Raw genomic sequence first — 22772 nt, 5'->3', positions numbered from 1 at the left:
TGGTCCCTTCCCTCCAGCAATAACATCCCGTGGGTTGTGCTTACAGCCACTCCCTTCCACACCCTGCCCAAACCATGAGGAATCAGCAGCAGGATGAAATCCACCCTGCTCCAGAACCTCTGGCAAAGGATGAGAGCAGGATACCATAAGACAGGCTGCAGTCCCCTTGTTTCTGCTAATGGAAGGGACTTAAAGATACAGGAAAGCTTTCAAAAAATAAATGAACAAGGCCAATTCATGACTGCTGATCCTCTGGCACAGTCACTGGGAAAGCAGCAGGGTAAGGCTGCTCACAGGGGGCTCTCAAAACGCACAGAAGAACTGGTGAACACAAGCCTTGCACAGGTTACAAATTAGGGAACAGCCACAATATCCAAAACTCCCCTAAAATCAAGGTGGTGCTGGAGGTGGGGCATGTGCAGAGGTTTCCTGAGGTGTTAATGTTGGGTCAAAACCATCCTGTCTCACCTTGCTGCTGGCAAACCTGAAAAATAAGCTCCTGTCCTTCTGTATTACAAGAATTTTGAGTTATTTTATCGGTTGCATCAAAATTATCCCCTTTAGGGTTTGGCTTGTGGGTTTTGTTGCTGCCCACACGGGGGTTTCAGCCTCAGTGCAGCTTTCCTGGGCAAGGCTACCAGCCCAAACCTGGGTTAAACCTCAGTGGGACAGAGCCTCCAGGCTGCCCTGCCCACCTGGGGCAGTGCCAGAAGGGCACAGCTCACCTTGGCATCCTGCTTGGTGACGAAATCCACAAAGCCAAAGCCCCGGTGGGATCCTGTTCCTGCCATTTTCTTGGGCAGCCGGACGGTCTTGAGCTCTCCAAAGGTGCTGGGGATGCAAGGAAAAGCAGGGACAGCATGAGATGAAGGCAGGAGTCACCCCTTCCCCACAAACCCTGGCAGTGCCAGCTGCACACCCACACTGAGTGGTGTCCTGCAGCCCTGCAAGCCCCATTTCCAAAGCAAATACAACCAGTTAAAAAACTCAGCTTGGATTTCGAGGATCATTCTGGATATAAAACTCAACAATACAAAAAACTTCTTTAATGTAACTGCTTTGCTCCTCCTTCCCTCAGGAGATCCAGCCAGAATGCCATGCCCTGCTCAGGGTGGGCAAAGCATCTCCAGGTTAGCAGGGCTGCTCCAGATCCCACCAGAACAGAATTATTTGCACCTTTAAAGAGGGGCTGGAGTGCACAGGATAGAGGCAGGACACAAAGCATGGCCCCACAGGGAATGATTCTGTTTGCAGAACAGCTCCTCCATCCCCAGAGGTGTCATCCCTCCAACTCCAGGGATCCTGGGCATTTTTTATGATTGGATTTCCTCGCTCTAACCCTTCAGCCTCTGCCATCCTGCAGCTTCTGTACTGGAATAAACTGGTTTTATCTAAGCTTTCTGGATGTAGAAAGGGAAACAGGCAAATCCAGCAGCCCACAACAACCCCCATATCCAACAGCATTTCAGACAAGTTTTGCAGTGTCAATGGAAAGCCAAGAATGGGGAGATAAGGGGGGTTCCTGTCCCACAGAAGGAACTTGTGGCTTGAGCAGCAAAGCATGCAGCCATCCCACTTTGTCCAAAAACCCTAAAAAGGTTTTTAAGCCCCAAAGGCAGCATGGGCTGGACACCCCTCTCCAGTGCCATCCCCTGGAGAAATTCCAGGACAAAGCCAACGCTTTCCCTGCTGCCAAGCTCCCTCTTCCCCTTCTCCTCCCCTCCCCTCGCACCCATTTATCAAACACATATGCACAAACTGCAGGCAATAAATATTTAATGTGGCCCAGGTCTGAAGAGATGTGTTATTTTATTTGAAAATCTCCACACAGGCGTGCATACACAAAAGGAGCCTGGGATACAGCAGTGCCAAAGAGCACCTGGGAATAAACACAGTAAAGGCCATAAACGCTCTCGTGAAATGATATAAGCTAAATCCTGGGAGTTAACCTGCTGCACTGGCAGCATGACCAGGCATTCATCCACCCAATTTCCTTAGGCAACGTGGTGTGTAAATGCACCATTATGAAGCTTCAAAATGAATCCGCACGTCTCGCGCTCGGTGCTTTCCCTCCCTCTCCCTGCTGCCCCCTCCGAGCTGGAGCCACGCAAACAAACAAACAAACCCCAGCACAGCAGAGGGAGCAGCCTCAGCTGCTGGAGTGCTCGGATCCTGGGGTTTTTCCCTGGGGTGGGGGTGACAGGGACTCCCAGGATCCCTGGAGCACCTCAAATGCTGCAGTTGGGTGAAGGGAGAGGCAAGGGGACAGCTCCTGAGCCATGGGGATGCCCATCTAGCTAGGAAAAATGGGAGGTAAGGGCCATGGGCACGCTCCAGTCTCTCTCTCTCTCCATGAAAAATATCAAGGACATTGCCTGGGGGCAGCAGAATATTTGCTGAAGGAACAGAAGCAGAGTATTTGCTCAAAGGGAGGTCTCAGACAACACTGAAACACCAACGTGTCCTTTTGACACCAAAACCCAGCACACAGGGTGGCCAGGGGTACCCACAGGAGCAGGATGGCTCTGGATTCAGGGTGCCAGGGAAGCTCTGCTGGCCCACATCAGCCTGGGCACAGCTGGGAGAAACTGGCTCTTCCTTCCTCCCCAGCTCAGAGCAGTCCAAGCCACCCACACGTGGAGAGGAGGGAGGGGACACCTGCTCCAGATGCACAGCAGGGCTGGCCAGGAGCTTTCCCTGGGCACTGGGAGCCAGCAGGGGCTTCCAGAGGGATGGATCCAGGGAGCAGGCGAGGTGGAGGGGTGAGGGAAGCCGAGGGGACAGGGCTGACCCCAGAGGGGCCGTGCAGGGGAGCAGCATCCCCCCCACTGCGGCGCTAATTAGAAAACACAACACAGCAATTACCGGCGGGAGCTGCGAATGAGGCACAGCTCCGGCCTTTAATGTTCTCCTCTCTGGTGCCAGGCACAGACTCACACCTCTCCTTTCCAATTATTTCTGCTGGATTTGGGGGGAGAGCGAGGCAGAGGCAGAAGGAAACCCAATTACCCCCTGCAGTGGCAGGCTCCCTGCCCAGGGAAGCCAGAGGGAAGCCAGGTGCTGATGGGTTTGCTCCCACTCCAGCTCATCCAGGATGGCCAGGCAGGGATTGTGCCATGGGCAAAGGCACGGGGATGGGGATGGGAGGAGGAAAAGCATGGAGCACATCACCCAGGTGACACCAGAGCATAATGGCAAGAGAAGGAAGAAAGCTTTTCCATTAGATGTCATGGAGCTGTTTGAAAATGTGCTCCCAGGGGCTGGGATGGCTGTGGAGTCACAGCAAGTCAGGCGTGGTGGCACTGCCAGCTCCTTCCCTTTCCAGCACAGATGGAGTGAAAAAACCCACAGCAGCCCAGGGTGGGGTTCCTCTGGGTGCTGGTGCCTCTCTCCTCTCCAAGTGGGCAGAGATCAGCAATCCTGCTGCCAGCACAGAGCACAGCACCAGGCCAGGCTCCTTCCCTCAAGCAGCATGGTTTACAGGGAGGTTTCCAGCATCAGTGAGTGTGAAACCAGAGCAGTTTCTGGATTTATACTCACCCGCCCATCCATGCCCTCTCCAAGTGCACCTGAGCCCCTGCACCAGGGCTGGTGGTTGTGGCAGCAAAGCCCTTTCAGGCTTGAGACACTGTCTGGTTTGCAGTCAGCCTGGCTAACCCTGCACAAGACTAGAACCTCAGTCCTGAGGAGGCCACCAGCCCCCTGTGCCTGGCCTGGAGCTGGGCTTCTGACAGGACACTGGGATGGGATTTCAGTGCGGCCAAGGTGTGCAGCAATCCCAAATCTCTGGTGAAACCCCCATGGAGCTGCTCACAATTAACACAAGAAGGTTTGGGCTCCAAAAGGAAAGAGTTTTGCTGCAGAGGCAGCAGGATGGCAGAGCCCCTGGTGACCTGCCATGCTCCAGCTGCTCCTGGCTTCCTTCCCACAGATCCCTGAAAAATGGTGTCCCACAGCTATTCTCTGAAATCCCAAGTGGAACCAGGACCAGGAGGGGAGGGCAGAGGTGTGGGGGATGTGGCTCTGCCTGGCCTCCCCTGTCCCTGCAGGCCGTGCCAGCCAGGCTGGCAGACCTGGCCTCACACCTCGCTCTCCCGGGCTTGGCACATTCTCCTGCTCTTGGCTGGGAGGGATGACAGCCTCCACAAACACTGCAACTCCTATTTCCTAAATGAGAACCTTTGTTTTGTGCCCATCCAGATTTGCTGGGAAACCAGAAAAAGCCTGTGCTGGCCCTGGCAGGGCTGCAGAACAGAGACAGCCACGAGCTCTCCTTTGACAAGTCACCCCTTCCAAGCTCAGAAGGAACACAAGGTGCATCCCAGAGATGCCAGCAGGGACATCCCCTCCCTCCCACCCACAAGAGGTGCAGCATTTCTCCATGGCACTGCTGGCTATCAGCTGCTCTCCTGCTGCTTTGGCAGCTCTTCCAGCTGCCATCCTGCTTCCCTGGCTGAACACAGGGAGGAAAAGGAGATTTCTCCTCCTCACTGCAAGCTGGCTGCAGGTCAGAGGAACATCACTCCTTGGGATTGTAATGATATCCTTCTGGCACAGGCCAGCTGGGAGGCAAGTCCTTTGCCTGCTAATTATAGGACATTATATTGCCATTAACCAGCACATTCCAGCTCAGGAGACAACCCACGGCTCACCTGGCTTTGCCAGGTCACCAGAAGGAGCCTGCATATCCTTCACCAACACAGCCCAGAGGCCATGGGACAGAGGAGAATGGGAATACAGGTGGGCTCCAGAAAACCTCTTCCCTCCCCTTCCTTCCTCCCTGCTCTCCAGAAAACCCCACAGCTTCAAGCAGCCCTGAAGGCTGCTCGTTCATGGGACAGACCAGGGTGAAGCTGGAAAATCAGAATGGCTTGGAAGAAACCTTAAAGTCCATCCTGTTCCACGTCCTGCCATAGGCAGGGATGCCTTCCACCATCCCAGGTGGCTCCAAGCCCCATCCAGCCTGGCCTTGGACCCTGCCAGGGATGCAGGGGCAGCCCCAGCTCCTCTGGGCAACCTGTGCCAGGGCCTGCCCACCTGCACAGGGAACAGTTTCTTCCAAAGAAATCATAAACATCTCTCCAGCTGGGAAGTGTTCCCTCCATTGCAACCCCTTCCCTGTCTCAAAGAGCAGCATTTAAACTACAAAATCCTTGGGACAGGCCAGACTGTCCATCCCTGATGGGCATTTTCAAGTCCCAAACACACAGGTGTGTTCATCTGACTTGATCTTGGTGCACCCCAAGCCATGAGCTGGTCAAGGACTCTTGGGTTGCCAAGCACAACAGACACCATGAATCTGTCCACTGCCAAAACCACAGAACATCTTGGAAAACAACCACAAAAATCACCCTGAGTCTTCTGCAGACATACAGAGTTCCTACTGCACAGAGCAGTCCTAAATCCCCCTCTCTGGTTTATATCTCTTCAAGAAAAACAAAACGGCAAAACCACGCTGAAAAACTGAATATGAAAACCTTTCTCAAGGCTGCCAACCTTCTCCTGGGTTGCCACCATCTCCCCCTCTCTCCTCTTGCTGCCCAGCTCCCCCCCGGTGACTGCTGGCAGCCGCAGGCCGGAGCTCAGGCAGCAGCGTGACCGCTCATCCCAAACGCCTCTGGGCAGGGATGAGGAGTCCAAAAGAGACACAAATCCTTCCCTCCCCTCCCTGCACAGCCTCAGCCCCAGCAGCAGGCTGCAGCCACATGGAATTCACTCAATCCCTTATTCTTTTTCCCCCAAACAGGACCTTCCCCCGCCAGAAAACCACGGCCCTGCCACACTCTGCCGCTGCATTTGCTGATTAAAAGGGGGGAAGAAAAAAAAATACAGTAATGGTCCTTTTTTTCTTTCTTCCTCCTTGAGGAAGGCAGGACCCTGGCAAATGGTTTTGCCCCTGGGCTGAGCCATGGCCAGTTGCACCCCCTGCATGAGGGAGTTAATGGAATCCGCAGCAGAAGGGCCCTCCCGCCTCCCGCTCCAGGACTTCAGCTGACTCCAGGATGGCTAATCCCATTACAAGAAAATAACGTGGATAATTCAAGCTAATGAAATCGTTACAAGAATGTGGACAGCCAGGGGTGGACATTCAGAGCCAATTTAACACTCCTTGGTGTTGTTATCCCCGGCACAGGAAATATCTGAAAAGGAGGAAGGGAAAAGGGAAGGAGGGAAGAAAAAAGCCTTCCTCTCTTGTTAGCTTAAATCCTGTTAGAGAGTTCAGGAATTATCTGGCACCCATCTCCCCTATTACCATTATCAGCAGCAGCATCAATAATGTCTCCTTCACCTCTGGAAATCAGCAAATGAAGGCACAGGAAGACAAGGTGGGAGGGAAACCTCTGGATCCTGGAGCCCAGTCAAACTGTGGCTCCCTCCAGCTCTGGTGGAGGGAATTGGCAGCAGAGCAGGGCAGCAGTGTCCCCCTGGCCCACACCAGGAAGCAAAGCTGATCCTTCACTCATGTCCTGCTGGATTATCAAAGCTCCTGTGAAAAGCCAGCGGGACGGGGACAGCCACGTCTGCACCTTGCTCTTTACCATGGATCATCAGTTTTTCCAGCTTCCTCTTTGCCCAGGAGCATCATCTTTGTTTGGAGGCCCTTGATCTGCTGCTGCAGCACAACTGGGTTTTTGCTTTGTGTGATTCCTCCTTTTCCTTGTGCTGCTGCCTGTCCAGGCTCAGCTGCTCCGTGGATCCTTTCCTGAGCCTGGTTTTCTGGGCAGCCCTGTCCTTGCTGCCAGAGGCTCCTGGGGCAGGGCCAAAGCCAGGCTCCCACCACTGCAGCATCTCACACACTCCCTGGAATAACACTGCTGCTGGTCCCAGCTCTGGACTTCCCTCCTCATGGAGGAAGTCCATGAGATCCACTAGAAAACAGTCCTGGGGAAGCTGCTCCAGCTTTTGGATTGCCCTCACTCCCTCAGTGCCTGTGGAAAGCTCCAAGTTTAGTTCTTCCTGGATTTACCAAATTTTGGCACAAATCTTCAAGAATTATTTAGAAGCCCAGCACCACAACTACTACAAGTGCCAGGGACTATGTGGACATGGATGTGCTTCTTTCCAAGGAGCTGGGAATTGACCCACAAATCCCATTTTTAGTGGAAAATGGCAGCAGCCTCCCTTGGAGCTCATGGCAAAGCAGGATCAGGAACACAACAGCTTTGGCCCCGGAGCAGGAGGCAGCCAGGGGATGGATCTTCCATCTCCTCAAGATGCTGGATCAAAAGGCAGTGGCTGCTTCCTGTGGCTTAACTGGCTTGTTTAAAAACACAGCAAAACATTTTATCCCTTCTCGATTTATTTTCCTTAACAGTTGCTTATGAGGGACCTTATCAAAAGCGTTCTGAAATTCCAAGCAAATTAGTCATTAGGCAGGTTTTCAGAACAGTAATTAGGCCACTCCATGCCCCTGATGTATTATTTACCTGAGAAGATCTACATAATTAGGGCTCTTCTTTATAACTGGTATTACACACACTAAATTCTACTCCAGTCTATCGTGTAATTACGCAATTAGGCCGCACGCTAAACAGAAACCAATCCTGAAAACCAAGCAGAAAGAAAAAAAAAAACAACCACCCAACAGTAATTATTATTTTTTTAAATCCTCCATCAGCAGCACAGCAGCAAGTCTTAAAATTTTAATATCCCTCCACTTAAGTCATTTCTAAGCAGGTGTTGCAATCAGGTTTGGTTTCTTAATTTTGCTGTGTTTAATCCGACTTCGGGAGGTTTTAACATGGGCTTTAAAGGCTGGTGGGAAAAGGGGCCTTTCCCTTGCCTGGATTTGCTGTACTGGTGGCAGCAGCATCATGTCCCTGCAGCCTCCCTTTGCAGCTCCTCAGCCCCCTGCTCCTCCCCATCCAGGCTGATTTTCCAGCTCCAGCTGCTCTGGTGTGACTGTCACAGTCGTTCTGCCCTCCAGAGCCGGCTCCCACGCTGGAATTTTAGTGTGGAAAAAGGAAAGAGAGCCCTGGAGCCCCTGCAGCAGGAGCTGGGATGTGCAGAGCCCCACCCAGCAGCCTCACACACCTTTAGGATGGAGAGATGGACGTGGGCATCTCCTGATTTGTTCCCATCTTTCTGACTGCAAAAGAATATCCCAGGATGTGCCTCCCCATGGGGTACTGCACATGTCCTGCTTTGGTTCCTGCTCCTTGCTGATGGAAGAGCCTGCACCACTGGGGTGGGAAGTATTTTTTAAATCCACTTCTTGCCATAAATCTATTTTAGACTTGGTGACATCAAGGAAAAGCAGCCAGGACTCACTGACACCTCCAGGAGAAGACACCTGCCTATTCTCCACATTTATTTCCGTGCTTTAAAGACAACGATGATTCACTGTCTGATGAAAGCAGGAACAGATTTCCTCCTGAAATTTCACACCTCAACGCCTACAATTCCAGTTCCTAAGGGCCAGGGGAAGGTGCAGAGCTGGCACAGGGAACACCACAAGCTTTAGGAAGCCCTGGGTTCAAGCAGCACTGCTGAACGTGAACACCGACGTGAGTTTGGGAGTTCAAAGCCACCCCAAAAGAGTTTGAGGATTTGAAGGTAACTGGTGGATGTGTGGTGGAAGAGGTCACCCCAAAGCAGGATGGAGGTGGAAAATCCCACTTTATTATTATTCAGGTTTTGTTGTTGCTTCTCTTCTCTTGGGCAATCCTACAGAGCTCTGAGCTGGTTCTGGTCACAGCAGGGCTCTTGTCCCCTCTGCTGTCACTCTCAAATCCCTTCATTTCACCTATGCAACATCCTCTTCCTTAATCCTACTGGTAATACTAGTTACTCCTAATAGTAATTACTTTTTTTAAATTTTTTTGCTGGGGGAAACAAAAGACGTTCAAGCCTGGTGGAGAAAGGACCAGCTCTATCAGGACATCTTCCCCCACATCACCTCCCTGGAGCACACCAGGGCCAAACCCTGCTTCCCTGGCAGCTGAGATGTACAAATGCAGCAGTCACCTACAGACCCCTCTATCCCAACCCTCAGGGAATCTCAATCCTTGCACAGCCTCCAACAAGAGCCTCCAATGCCTGCAAAGCCTTTCTCAGAGCTCACACTCCTAAGCCACAATTCTCCCAGCACGCAGCACCTTGCAGCACCAGGGCTTAGGAGCCACCAAGTCACTGCCCTAATCACCAGAGGGTCAGGATTTCAAAGGAACCTGCAGCTCCCACAGAGCTGAGATTTGGGGATTTATCTCTCCTGGGCTCTTTTGAAAATCCTGATCAGAGTGCAGCTCTGGTCAAAAAAAAAAAAAAAAAAAAAGTTATGCTAAAAATAGTGCTCACAGGAGGGTCTGGTGCAAATCTCTGCTCCTGGAGGATTCTTATGAGTCAGCTCCTTTCAAAGACAAGAGGAAATTTGTACAACTAGCATCTAGAAAACTCAGAAGGAACCCAAAGGTGTACCCAGGGCATCCTTTGGAGAAGGCAGCCTTGCTGTTAAGATACCAGCTGCATCAACAATCCAAAAAATAAAGAAATATCTTATATTCAGCTGTAGAACCTCCTGCACTGAGCTGGGGAATAAATATAGAAGCAATGAGATATTTATAGGCACACAGCTATTTTAACACAGCTCTGCTTTAAAGAGAATCCTTATTTAAGTCTTGTCCCTGTAAAGCTGCAGGATGACTTAGAAAAATAACCTGATTAATTATTTTCATCAGGAGAACAGAGAAACGCAGAGGGGAGATCAAATGCACGCAAGCGCAGCGGGAACGCGGGAGCCGAGCTGGAGGCTCAAACACAGCCAGGCTGTGAGGTCTCCTGAGCTCAGGATTGTCCCCAGAGCCCAGGCTGGCCACATGTGACACCTGCCAGGGCTCAGAACAAGGCCAAGCATTCAGAGCAGCTCCTTGGTGAGGCAGGCTGGGAGCCACCATGCTCCAGAGACAGCACAACATCCCATTTTCTGCTCCTGCTGGAAAAGCCCTGGGAGCAGAGATGGCTTTTCACTGCTAACAGTCCAATTTACCCATCCTGTGCCCAAACTGGAGGTGTGGCTGCTGCCCAAGCTACAATGGTGGCTCTCCTCCTGCTCCAGGACTTTGGTCAGCCCTTGCCAACCTGCCATGACCACAGCAAAGCTCAGAGGCCACTTTGCACAGTGGGATTTGTCTTCACAGGTCCCTGGAAAAGTCCCAAAAGACAGAGAGTGACTGGTGCAAGCACTGCCTGAGCCACCATGGGGTTCAGTGATGATGCTTCCACTCCATTTCATGGAAAGCTCATTGCTCTCCACCCACCTCAGAAAGAGGATGAAGAGGACACAGATTCCACAGGATCCCTGGATGGTTTGGGTTGGAGGTCATCTAAGCCCAACTCCCCTGCCAAGAGCTCCAAGAAGTGTGGCCACAATGAGAGAAAAGGGGAAGGGATCATCCTTCCAGCCACAATCCACCAAAAAAAATGCAAGCACACACCTGGAAAAAGGTGAGAGGAGTTCTAGGGGTGAGAACAATCCAAATGGCAGGGACAGAGCAGAATGTCTGCCATGGAGAGTGAGCCTCAGCCAGGATGGGCTCAGCAATGCTGAGCTTGTGTGGGAGCTGTCACAGGCCCAGCTGATGGCAGTAAGTCCCTGCAGAGGTGACAGCTCTGGCAGATGCACTGAGCAAACAGCAGAAAAGAGGGAGAAATCAGACAGGAGGCAAAGGCAGCTCGATCTTTACAGGCAGAGCTGGGCTGTGCTTGCTGCCGTTAAAAAAGGGAGGCAAGTGGTTAAAAAGCAACTTTTAAGCAGCATCCTTGCTGAGCACAGGTAGGGCAGGGCAGGCTGGCAGCTCCCCTCCCTCCTTCCCTCCCTCCTCCAGACCTCCCTGCTGCAGCAGACCCAATTTCATGGGGTTTTTGCACAAGCAGCGGGGTGGAAAATGATCATCGGGAGGCAGCGCACGGCGCTCCCCACATCCCCCTGCAAGGTGAGCGGCCCCAGCCCCACCTGGGTGGGCACCTGGGTGAGGAAAGAGGCACCAGAGAGCTCCCAAAAAGGCAGCCATGGTTGGATGAGGGGCAGCCACGCTCCCCCCAGCCCTGTCACCCTCCTGGCTGCTGCCGGCAGAGACAGCGCAGTCCTGCGTGACAGCGTGAAATTAATATGATTTTGGGGGAAGCTGGCAGTGAGTAATGAGCAGCTGAAACACCTCATCCCCACCCCCTCGCCCCCCCACCAGACTCTTTTAACCCCTCAGATGCTGGCATGGTATCAAAGAGTGGGAAGAGCAAGAGCTGGGTTAAAGAGAAGTAGGGAAGGGCCATGGAGCACACCTGAAATGGGATTTGCAGGGTGGATTTTGGCACAGATCTCAGTGGTGCTGCTTGTGAGCAGTCCCAGCCTGTTGAGATGCTGAGATTGGCACTCCTAGGCTTGGAAAAGTCACTATTGCTGCTTTTCCAAGTGAGGTTTCACAAAGAGATGCCCAAAAAAATGAGGGGCTGAAGGAGACCCAAGGCTGTTCTCCAAACACTCCTGGGCAGGGCCCAGAGCCCACCCAGGAGGGAAGAGCTTGATGTGCACAGACCACTGATGGGCAGCGGAACAAAAAGTGGTTTTCCAGCTTCCCTGGTACCTAATAAATGGGAATATGGGCAGAAAAACCATCCCATCTCCACAGGCAGCTGATGTGAGTCCCTGGATGCCTGGTAAGGGTCAGTCCCACAACAGCACCTTCCTCAGAGGACAGGGCTCAGCAGCTTCCCCCTGGACTTAATTGCAGCAAATTTAACATCTCCTGTCCTCTGCCAGATGCCTGCAAGTGCTCAGGATACTGCTGGGGGAGGAGGAAAGAGAGGTGAGAAGACAGATGGTCATCCTGATCTGCCTTAACTTGATTTCTTCAGGAAAAACAAGGTGCAGACAGAAATGCTGCTGGTGCCAGCAGCTGCAGAAGGCAGCACAGTTCAAAGGCCTTGGGCACAGGCACTGCCTCAGGGGAGGTGAGAGACTCTGGAATGGAAGGGCTTTAATTGCAATCACATCCCAAGGCTGAAAAATCTCCCAGATTGGGAGAGGGAGAAAGGCTGCAGCAGGCATGAGGTTAAAAAAATAATGATGCAAACAGAGATGCAAATAAAGGACACGATGTCATCGTGAGGAGAAAGCTGTGATTCATTAGAGGCTTGTTCAGGACCTTCTCGTGAAGTGAGACTGAAAAATACCCACACAAGTGAAAGGCAGGGGGGTGGATGGATCAACATCACCAGCAAAGAACTGCAGTTAACAAATCCAACAGACAGAGGAATTTTAAGAGCAAGGAGATAATCATCTTGACTGTACCTTGATGAAAGGCTGAGACACAAGCTCAAAAGTTAGTCCAGTGGAATTTCAATGTTATAGATTGTGCAGTGCTCCAGCTGCCAGCCCCCAAAGGGCCAACTCTGAGAATGAACAACAACTGGCCACAATATAACCCCCCCAAAAAAATCCCATGTTTTTCCTTTCTCAGACACATACATACTCTTCTTAATTCAGACAAAAAGACACCTTGTAACACTAAGAACCCTGAGTGGGTTATTTCCAGGACACAGCACAAGCAGGCTTTGGTTTTCTCCCTATGGAGAACCACCTGCCCACATCTGAAATTTTTTTTGCACTGAAAAAAATGGCAAAAAGCCCAAAGCAGAACCCCAGAGTGGCATTTGAACAAGACATTCCAAAAGCAGCCCCTTCCCCAGCTCACTCCACCTCCCTGAGCCCCTCCACGCTGCTGAGCTGAGGAATTTGTGTGGAAAACTAATTAAAGTTCTCTTGGGAAGCTCGGCTGGATGCCCTGGAGAGAGGTGGCAGGAGTCAGGAGAGAGCAGCCCAGAAATTCCCTTCATTTGCACAGGCCAAATCCAGGTTTTGGGTGGGCAGAAAAGGGACCTGGAGTATGTGGAGAGCAGAAAAGGGGGAAAAATAAATATAAAAAATCAAGTATGCAATGAATATTCAAACCCAGGAAAGGGATGTGCTGAAAAAGAAAATCTTCCTTCTGCTCTTGGGAAGAACCACCTTTTAAAGCAACTTTGCTAAGATAACACAGAGTTAAACATTTCCTTATCTATGTTAAACACCTTTATGATTCAAACTGAAAAACAGCACTGCAAACCCATTTCCCTCTCCCCCACCCCATGGCTCTCTTTGGAGAGTGGCCAAATTAAAGTGGCCACTTCCATTTCTGGGCTCTGAATATCAACCCAATTCTGTTGTGTTTGGGTTTCCAGCACACAAGGAGAAGATTTGAAGAAGAGGGAGAGAAAAAAAAATAAAGTGAGTTTAATTTATGCTGTTTAAAATAGAGAAATAAAGCAGCCCAGCAGATCCCTGCATTCCTACCTGCAGCTCATGAGCCTGGTGCACATTCCTGCAAGCTGCTTCCCAAAAAGCTCCTGCACTCTGTATTTTCCTGAGCAACGCTGCAGTTTGGGCATGGAAACATCAGCATTGGCCAAAGGCTGCAGGGATGCTCCTGGCACCAGCTGTGCAGGACATGCAGGGCACACAGCCCACAGGGGTGGAAAAACAGAGGGTGGCTCAGGGGGCAGCCCCTGCCAGGGGTTCCCCACCCTCATGGGGGAATTCTTTCCCAAAATCCCATCCAGCTCTGCCCTCTGGCAGTGGAAGCCATTCCCTGTGTTCTGTCACCCCATCCCTTGTCCCAAATCCCTCTGCAGCTCTCCTGAAGCCCCTTTAGGCCTTGGAAAGGGCTCTGAGGTGTCACTGGAACCTACTCTCCTGCATCTCCCAGCCCCTCCATCAGCGCTCTCCATCAGCCCCACATGTGCTGTGTTCCCCTGGCACAGCAAGGACAGACTGACAGCCAGCACTGGGGCCGAGCCCTTCAGCCAGGACACAGGGAGCCATCAACCAGGCAGCTTCCTTTAATCCAAAACCAAACTCAACAAACACATCCAGAGGTGCAATCCTTGTGAGAACCTTCAAACAGCAAGGGTGGGACCCCACAGCCAAACAGGGGACAGAGGAGGAAAAGCCTCAATCCAGAGGAGCATCCTGCAGCCCCAGAGGCACCAGGCAGCCACTGAGCAGCCCAGCCCAGCCCTGGCATTGCAGGGAGGAGCTGGATGTGAGCACAGACACCACATCCCCTGCGCCAGCACCCTCAGGAGCAGCCCTGACCCAGCTCCCTGAAGCTCCTGGCCCAGAGCTCCCAGCATGGGCAGCCCTGAAATGTTGTTATCCCCAAGGACAGGCCAAAACAAGGCTTGGGCATGCAGCCCTAAGCTGGAAACCCCAGAGCACAGCCACACTGGGATGCCAAGCAGCACATGGTGCCCCCTGGCATTGCAGCAGGGGCCTGGGGAGGCTTTGGAGAGCTCATGGCCCCACCTATTTCCTGCAGAACATGATGTGGTGACCCACTCTGCACCACATCAAACTCAGAGGCACCTCCCAGCTGCCACTACACCTCTGAAACACCTTCTGCTCCCAAAGTGCTGTTTGTGGCAGGTTCCAGCTGAGCCTGTGCCTCCAGGCAAGGTGCAATTCCACAGCCCTTCCAGTCCTCAGGGGAGGCCAGCAAGGTGGGACCCAAGCCCTGGTCTGCTTCTCCAAAATTCATTTCTGGGCACCCCCTTCTTGCAAGCAGAGCACCCTGGGACAAGCAGAGGTGTCAGCACTGCAGGGGAGTTCAGGGTTTCATTGCCCTGCTCTGCCTGCTCCTTCTGCCACCCTGCCACATCAGCAGCTCTGTCCTGCCCCAGGTGTCTCCTCCTGCTTCTCCCAAAGCACCTGCAGCCCCTGTGCTACCCCAGCAGCCCCTCCCAGCCCAGGGAGATGCTCCCAGTGACTTCTGCAGCTGTCCCCAAGCCCTTGGGCCACTGCCTGGAGACAAAATTCAAGCAGCTAAGAAGCAGCAGCAGCAATCAGTTTTGAGCCATTTCTACCACAGCATTTGAGATTTTAAAAGTGAACCCCAGCAATCCTGGCAGCACTGGACATTCTGTTTGCATGGAATGCTCTAATTAACACTGCCCAGCACTTGCTTAACAAACTCACATGTTTTTCCTCAAATTTTTTTCTCCTCTTGTGTCTTTCACCAGCACAGATTTTCCACATCTTCAACAGGGGAAGGAGAAATTGTCTCCAGTCATGTAGACTCCATTACTGGGAGAAAGGTGTGAACAGCAAGCATGTCTGGCAGAAGGATTCATTATCCCACCGTGTCCTTTATAATGGGAAATGAAAAGCCCATTCTGGTAACTACACTTTATTATAATAGGTCAGAAGAAGTGAAAGGCATCATCTTATAAAATTAACTTCATAAAGACTGCCTTAAAAAAAATCTCTCTGCCAGTTTATCCACCGCATCTCCCTGCAGAGATTTTTTTTCTTCTCCCAGAAGGGGCTGACTCCCAAGTCTTGTCCCACTTCACTTTTCCCCTCCATCAGAAGGAACTGTTCTTTTTCCTCCTCATCAGGCCCACACACTTACTTTGCCAGATGTAATAAATGCCATGTCTTTGTCAAGACGAAGAAAACAGTCAGCAAAGGAGTTAAAATTAAAAGAGACACCCACCCCAAAGGTCTTAGCAAGAAGGAGTGTTACTTTCTGTGTAGGAAAGTCAGGCTGTGCAGATAAGTGCACTGATAACCTGTTCTTTGCCCTGCAATACATTCCAATTGCTTTTCTGCTCACTGTTTCTTTAGGCAAACTGAAGTCCAGCCTCCCAGCTGATGATAATTTTGTGATTTAACAGCTTTGTGCAACGTGTTTGACTGCAGTTCCTGCAGGTGCAGGCAAGGGCTGGCCAGAGGGATGATAAACCACCTTCCACACCGAGTCCTGATCTCCTCAGCTAACTGGCAGGGCAGGGCTGGAACTAACAATTGCTGCAAATTCCAGAGAAATCAAAGATAAAACCAAAATTCTAAGTTCTCAGATATATCCTGCAAAGAAAAGAAGAAACAACTTCATCCCCCAAACACATAACTCCAAAAACTCCATCCTTTGGTGGGATGAGCAGCAGCTCTGCCAAACTCCAAGCACACTCTGGACTGAGTCCATCCCCCAGCTTGCCTTGGATTGGGCAGGAATCCTTTAAGAAGTGTTTTTCTAAATTTTATCATTCCCTTTTTGAGGAAAATGAAGCCCCCATCTTCTCAAAACATTATAAACCACTTGCATACAGCCTGATTTTCAATCTTCATGGAGTTGGTGCAGCCAGAGGGAAGGAGGGTGGAAGGGGATGCTCTGAAACAAAGAGTTAATTGGAACTCCCAGTGAAGGCTGCATGGATCTCATGTGATAGATTCTTAAAGGAGCCCAATTTTCAGAAATTGCCAGGGCTCCAATCTGTGAAAATGTGGCCTTTCACAGATCTCCAATTCAGCTTGCCACGTCTAGAGTTCCTTTTTTAAAAAAAAAAAAAAAAGTCTTGCTATAAAAGCCCCACGATTTGGTAGGAAAAATTAGAATTAGCAGCCTTCATGGGATAGCAATCCCTTTGTCTCTCCTCCCCTAACTGTGGCTCTTTGCAAAGAACTAAGCACCATTTACCTTTTGTTATTTTTCCAGGTAGTAAAGAGAAGAGTAGGATCTAATCAAGAACAAAAATGGGTGAAAAAAACACACCCACAAAAGCTAAATCTTCACACCTCACCCAAAAGCAGCCCCTATAATTGAACAGCAGTTCTCCCTCTGAAGATAGGTGTTATCTTAAAAAAAAAAAAAGATAAATAAATCCCTTGAGGGTACAAGAGAGGGCAGAACCTCCAGGAGAACGTGGCAGGACATGCTCTGATCCAGTGTCACCCCCCAGCAAAGCCACGGGGGCTGAGGTGGGAGCAGGGAGCACCTGAGGCATGTGGAACTGCTAAAATGGGATTATTTTGCAGGCAGAGGGTCTGAGCTGTTGATCAGAGCATTCCTGACTCCCCCCAAACACCTTAATTAAGCACCACCTTTCTCCAGTGCAGGGAACAGAGCCTGCTGTCCCCAAATTCCAGAGTGAAGAAGTTCCTCCAGGCAGGAACACAGGCAATGGTGCAGGGCAAGGCTGAAATTTCAGTGATGGATCCATAAAAAACAAGATCCAAAAGTGTAAAACCAGCCAGGGCAGGGATCCCTGAGCTGCCAGAGCTGGGCAGGTACAGCAGCTTGAATAATTCACTCTCCAGAGCACCCAGCTCCCTTGGTTTGCTGTTCCAGTGCCATCAACACCTCCTGTGGGGCTGTGTGAGAAGGGGGACTGAGCTCCCTGACAAAGCTCAAAACATGGAAATATTTGTTTTGGGGGAAAAATAAATATATCTACACAAATATAAGGTGTTATAGATATTTTTTGAACAATATTGGCATAATCTATGTATTTTTCTGAGGTAATATATATAGATTCTGTGGGGATGTAGATAATGTGTGTGTACATAAAATAAATACACACATATAAATTGTTATTACTAATTTAATATCTATTTATAAATTCATATTTATTTATTTTGAAATGAATATTTCTTGAATTTTCTCCTGCTGCTGGGCTGGAAGGTGGCTCTGGAGCAGGGGAAACAATAGGGGAAGATGCTCATCCTGTAAAACCTGGGGCTGTGTCCCTGTGTGGTGATGCCTGGCTGAGTGGCCTGGTGGTCCCCAGGCTGGCTGTCCCTTGCTGTCCCCAGGCTGGCTTTCCTGGGCAGGCTAAGAGTGCCCCCTGCAGCCCTGCCAGCCCTTCCACTGCCAAAGGACTGCTTGCCATTGCCAATAAATCCCTAACAAAAGCCAAACTAAGGCAGGTTCCTAAATGCAGAGCAAGCCCAGAGCTCCAGAGCAAAGGCAGCTGATTGAAGGGCACAAACAAAGCAATCCAGGAGGGTGAGGTGCTGGGCACTGCCCTCTTGTGCCTGGTCTGGGCTGCTCCAGAGGACAGGAGGGATGGCAGGAGTGAAAGCAATGTGTCCCCCCAAGCTGCAGGTTTTTGTTTTGAGGATAAACCCAGCTCTGCACATCCCAGGTGAATGAAAGGGATGCTCTGAGAGCGCTGTCGCCAGCTGGAAGCTGCAAAATCAATCAGATGTTCCCCTGCCCCTCCTCTCCACAGCTCTGAGGTGCTAGACAAGACAGGAGGGAAAAATCCCACACCAAAAACCCCCCACAGGCTCTGTGCTTGTGATGTACAAACCCTCCCAGTGCCTTGAACTTCACCTCAGCCCCGGCTTTGCTGGCTGCAGCGTGACGAGGGGCACGGCTGTAGCTGGGAGTGTTGGGATTTAAATCAGCAGAGCTCCACGTGCTGAGGAAACTCAGCATGGGCACTGGCAGCCCAGGGGCTCTGCCTGAACCCCTTAGGGCAGAACTGAAGCAAAATGCTTCAAAAAAAACCTTTTGCTCTTCTAGAGGCATCTCGTTGTTGTGGCCATCACCAAACCCCTGTCCAAAAGCCAAGTCATGCTTTGCCTTTGGTGAAATCCCTGGAATTCATCCCAAATGAGTGTTGGAACACACAGCTCTCCTCACAGCCTGCAAGGGAGCAGACTTCCAGTCACACAGGAGCCACATCTTCACACAAATAAAGGAGGTGCAATTCCATCAACACAGGGAAACACAAAAATCGCTGCCAGGGGCCTTGCACTGCGTGGTCTGAGCAGGTTTTAAAGGGTCAAGGAAAGAAATGCCCCAGAAATGTGACAAAATCACCCAACTTCTGCTAAGACAAGCCCACAGAGGCCACCTCCCAACACAGCACCCTGTGGCAGAAAAATCAACAAATCCTGCAAACCAAGAGCAGAGCAGGGACCACAGCCTGGGGCAGTGAGCAAAACATTCCTGGGAGCAGCAAAGCTGGTTTTCCTTTTCCAAAGTTCTGCCTATTTTTCAGGATGGAACAAGGCTTAAATCACAGCACAAAAAGCTGAGGACACACAGAACACAGAGGTGTTCCCAAAATTCCTCTTTTCTTCCACAAAGACAAGAAAAAATTCACAATATTTACAAAGTGAGAAAGACCCTGTATGAAAAACACAGCAGCTCCACCTCAATGACCCACAGACCCAAGAAAGCACTTTCCTACCTGAAGAGCTCCCTGATTTCCCTGACGGTGGCCTGGAAGGGGATGTTTCTGACCAGGATCTTGGAAGTTTTCTGCTTCTTGGCAGTCTGTTTCTTCCTGGCTGATTTCACAGCAGGCCTGGAAGGCAACAGGAAGGGCAGGTGAAGAGCAGGGAGCAGCAAAGTCCCTTTGAACTGTGGCTCCCTCAGGATTTGGAATGTAGAAAATTTAGAAATCAGCTCACACTGGCATCCTGGGTTGTGCCAGTGGCAATGCCACACAGGACACCAAGAAGGATCAAATTCCAACCACCCTAAAATCCTCCATCTGGAAAGGAAATAGCCCATCTTGCTCTAGTTGAGGTCCTCATCTCACATTTGTCACCAAATCCTGCCCTTTAATTGTCAGGAGAATGCATTCACGAATATATTTTTAAAAATCAGCTTAATGTAAGCTAATTTTGATTATTTTTCTTCCTGTTATAGAACAGTATATGAAATTTTGTAACAGAGTATTAATTTTTTTTTTTTTTACCTCTGGAATTGCATTCCATTTGGACAAGGTCAGAATTTACCTAACACAAAAGACAGCAGCTTATTTCATAAAGCAAAGCACTTCTCATTGTGGCCTGGATACCTGCTGAAGGGATTTTCAATATCAAACTGGATAAAAATGGTTTATGAAAGAATTGAAATACAAAGTGCAGACACAGGGAGCTGTCAGACTGCTTGTGGTGCCCAGGAGCCAGGTTTTCAAACAAACTTTGACATTTAACAGATATCACTGTTCCAGTAGGGTTTCCAGAGTGTCTGAAGGACAGTGTTAGGTGCCAACATTCAAGTACCTGGATTAATTTGCAGCTTTACAGTTAGAATATTCTGTGCTGAGTAAGAACTAGAAAGGAATCCCTAAAAACTGAAGCTAATTCCAAGTAAATTCACCCACAAGTAACCTTCTCCTCTGTGCCTGATTGCCCAGAGCAAAGGAACTAAATCCAAACTTTTATTTCAAGCAAGAAACTTGGCTTTGTCTTGATTTGATCAGAACATTATTCTTAAGCTCCTCTTCTCTCAGATGAACAGGTAAAAGACTTCATTACCCAGAGAAGATTTCTCTCCAAGAACTTTTTAAACCCCTGGGAACTCACAGTGTTACCACCAAAACAGGATTTTTCCTTAAGCAGAGAAGAAAACTCTGCCTGGTTCTCACTCTGGGCTCATTTTTGGGGCCCCACTTCAGCTCATTCCTCATTTTTTTTTCCTTTCAAGCAAAACTGAGTCAGCAGAGCAGAGCAAAGGCTGATGTGTTCAACAGCTGGAGCACTCCGGGATGCAGATGCTGGGGAAGAAGGGAAGAAGCTCCCAAGGATTACTGCAGCTGAAATGTCACTGAGGGGAGAGGTGAGCCTCACCTGACAGCTCTCTCTGACAGCTTCACTTCCAGCTTATGGCCATCCACAGTGCAGCCCTGGGAGGGCAAACAAAGAAACAGCAGGAAAAAAATGATATATAATTAATAGAAATAAATATATAGAAGAATTAGAAGTCAAAGCAGCACTAAATTAACATTAATCAGTATTTGTTCTGTGAGGGGATATCTGGGTCTGCACCTGACAGGAGAACTCATGAAAATTCAATCCATGCACATTTTCTGAATTTCCACCTTGGATCAGCACTAAGAAATACACTTCTCCACCAGTCTGTCCTTTCACAAACCCTCTTCCCTCCAAAGCCTGGCCCATTTTAGAGGCTCCCCCATCTGTGCAGTGCAGCCCTGAGCCCTGACATCCCCAGGTGCATGTGGCAGTGCCAGGGTGAAGCAAATCTCTGGAGAGAACTGCAGGGGGGCAGCTCAGGCTCACCTGGAGCTGGCGCAGGGCTCTCTGGGCACTCTCTGGCTTCTTGTACTCCACAAAGCCAAAGCCCATGGAAAGCAAAGTGCCTGTCAGGAGAGAAAGGGACTTGGTAAGGAAGCAGTGATGATATAAGATATAAAAACAAACCAGGAGCAAGCACTGATTGCCAGAACTGGGGGGACAAAAAGCTTAATATCCTATGAAAAGGGCCAGCCTGTCCATGGCTGGTCTCATGAGTTTTTTGAGCAAGGCTCTGCTCTGCACCAGCTGGTTTTGGTGCTGATGTGAAGAGGGGATAACAGATGTTGCAGACAAAACCAATGTTTTGCTTTGCATCACCTCAGTGCAACTTCCTTAAACAAGACACTGCAAACCGACTGCTGGTCACCATCAGGGGAAGAGATCCTGTTGTGGAGACAGACATCCCATAAACTGGAGTGGGTGGGCAGCTGCTACTTGCACAACAAAGGAGAACCATCCTTCCCCATCCTTCCCCTCCCTGCACAGCAAAGCTCTGCAGTCCCACCACACCCCTGAGCAACATGCTGCCTAACACAGCAGCCATAATTAAGGGACAGTTAATAATGAGGGGAGAAAGCAACACTTCATTTTCAATTTCGGAGCCTCAGCAGAGGCAGAGTGTAGAGATGACCCCCAGTGCCTGAAGGGATCAGGTGCTACAAGATCAGCCCTCACTTGGTGCTGCCTGCTCAGACCCACGAGCAGAACTGAAGGATTCACTTTATTTCTTTATCTCCCAGCAGATCTGAGTTTTTAAATATCACATGGCAAGGAAGCTCTGTCAAGGGGAAATGCCACAAAGCTGTGCAGCTCCCAGAGAGAAGCCCCAGCCCCTCCAGCCAGTGCTTGCCTTACTCCAACTCCTTGGGAAGGGAGAGCAGCCAACAACAGGCACAGGCACTCATCCCTGCAGCCTGGGGGGCTCAGGGCTGGCAGGGAGAAGGCAAACCCAGCCCACTCAGCACAGCTCTCAGCCAGGCATCCTTGAGGATATTTGCAGGATAATGCAGGGTTTAATCATCACAGGGCACTGGCTCCTGTCAGCCTGCATCCCTCTCCTCTGTGATCCTGAAGGAGTTTGGCTTCCCCCATCTCAAGATCAAGCCACATCTCCACAAATCCCACAATGGAGTTTTAACCTTCTAGACCCAACCCTGGGGGAAGCTTTGGCTGCTGCTTGCAGCCATTTCCACAGGAACACTTCTGGAAGCACTGAGGATTTTGCCAGCAGGAACACAAATGCTCAGCCAGATGACTGCTGAAGCAATGCCACACCTGAGCCCTCAGCTCAGCTGAGGGAAGGAATTGAACAGCAGCATCTAGAGTACCTGCTTTGTCTTTCTTCTTGGATATTGTGCAGCTCTTCAGGGCTCCCACTTTGGAGAATGTCTGCAAGGAATTTGGACACGTGATTCAGTTCCCTTTGTCACAGGCTTGTAACTCAACTGCCAGCGTGGCCCTGTGCCACACAGCCCCACCTCCCCCAGCACTGCAGCTGAGCCTTTCCTCATCAGATTATTCCTGTACAAATACACACACACAGAGTTTGAAAGGTATCAAGACAGGAGTTCCCAGAAATCCTCCAAGTGCAGGGATCTGAGGTGGCTCTGGAGGAACACTCTGGATTACAAGATGCCCTCAGCCAGGGTGAGGCCTTAAGGGTGGGTGCTGCCTGTCCCTAGAACACAGCTCTTCCCAAAAATGGGGGGCTAGAGGGTAGAAAACTAGTTATTTGACTCCCTTGTAGCCAGAAAAAGAAGAGGGGACAAGTCCCAGCCCTGCTCTGGGTATTTATTTGTCCACAGCTGAAGCAGAGTCTCTGCATAGACTCACAAGTCCAGGATGCTTGGCCATGGAATGTGGCATTTTACACAGCTACAAGAAGTGCCAGAGATGGGAAATTCCA

General features: G+C 50.4%; 1 protein-coding gene across 1 annotated transcript in view; it reads right to left on the bottom strand.

Annotated features, from left to right (window-relative positions):
- Positions 1-22772, bottom strand: part of RBM19 (RNA binding motif protein 19) — a 52844-nt gene that overhangs the window by 18423 nt on the left and 11649 nt on the right. The window contains exons 17-21 of the mRNA XM_031057493.1: positions 22195-22255; positions 20852-20931; positions 20402-20457; positions 19012-19128; positions 726-831 (exon numbers count right to left, since the gene is read on the bottom strand). Coding sequence (XP_030913353.1) covers positions 726-831; positions 19012-19128; positions 20402-20457; positions 20852-20931; positions 22195-22255 — 420 coding nt within the window. The remainder of the gene's footprint in view (positions 1-725; positions 832-19011; positions 19129-20401; positions 20458-20851; positions 20932-22194; positions 22256-22772) is intronic.

This window comes from Geospiza fortis, unplaced genomic scaffold (assembly GCF_000277835.1).
Source record: "Geospiza fortis unplaced genomic scaffold, GeoFor_1.0 scaffold408, whole genome shotgun sequence".
NCBI classification, from domain to species: domain Eukaryota; kingdom Metazoa; phylum Chordata; class Aves; order Passeriformes; family Thraupidae; genus Geospiza; species Geospiza fortis.
Note: the sequence above shows the minus strand (reverse complement) of the source record. Positions and strands in the feature narration are given on the sequence as shown.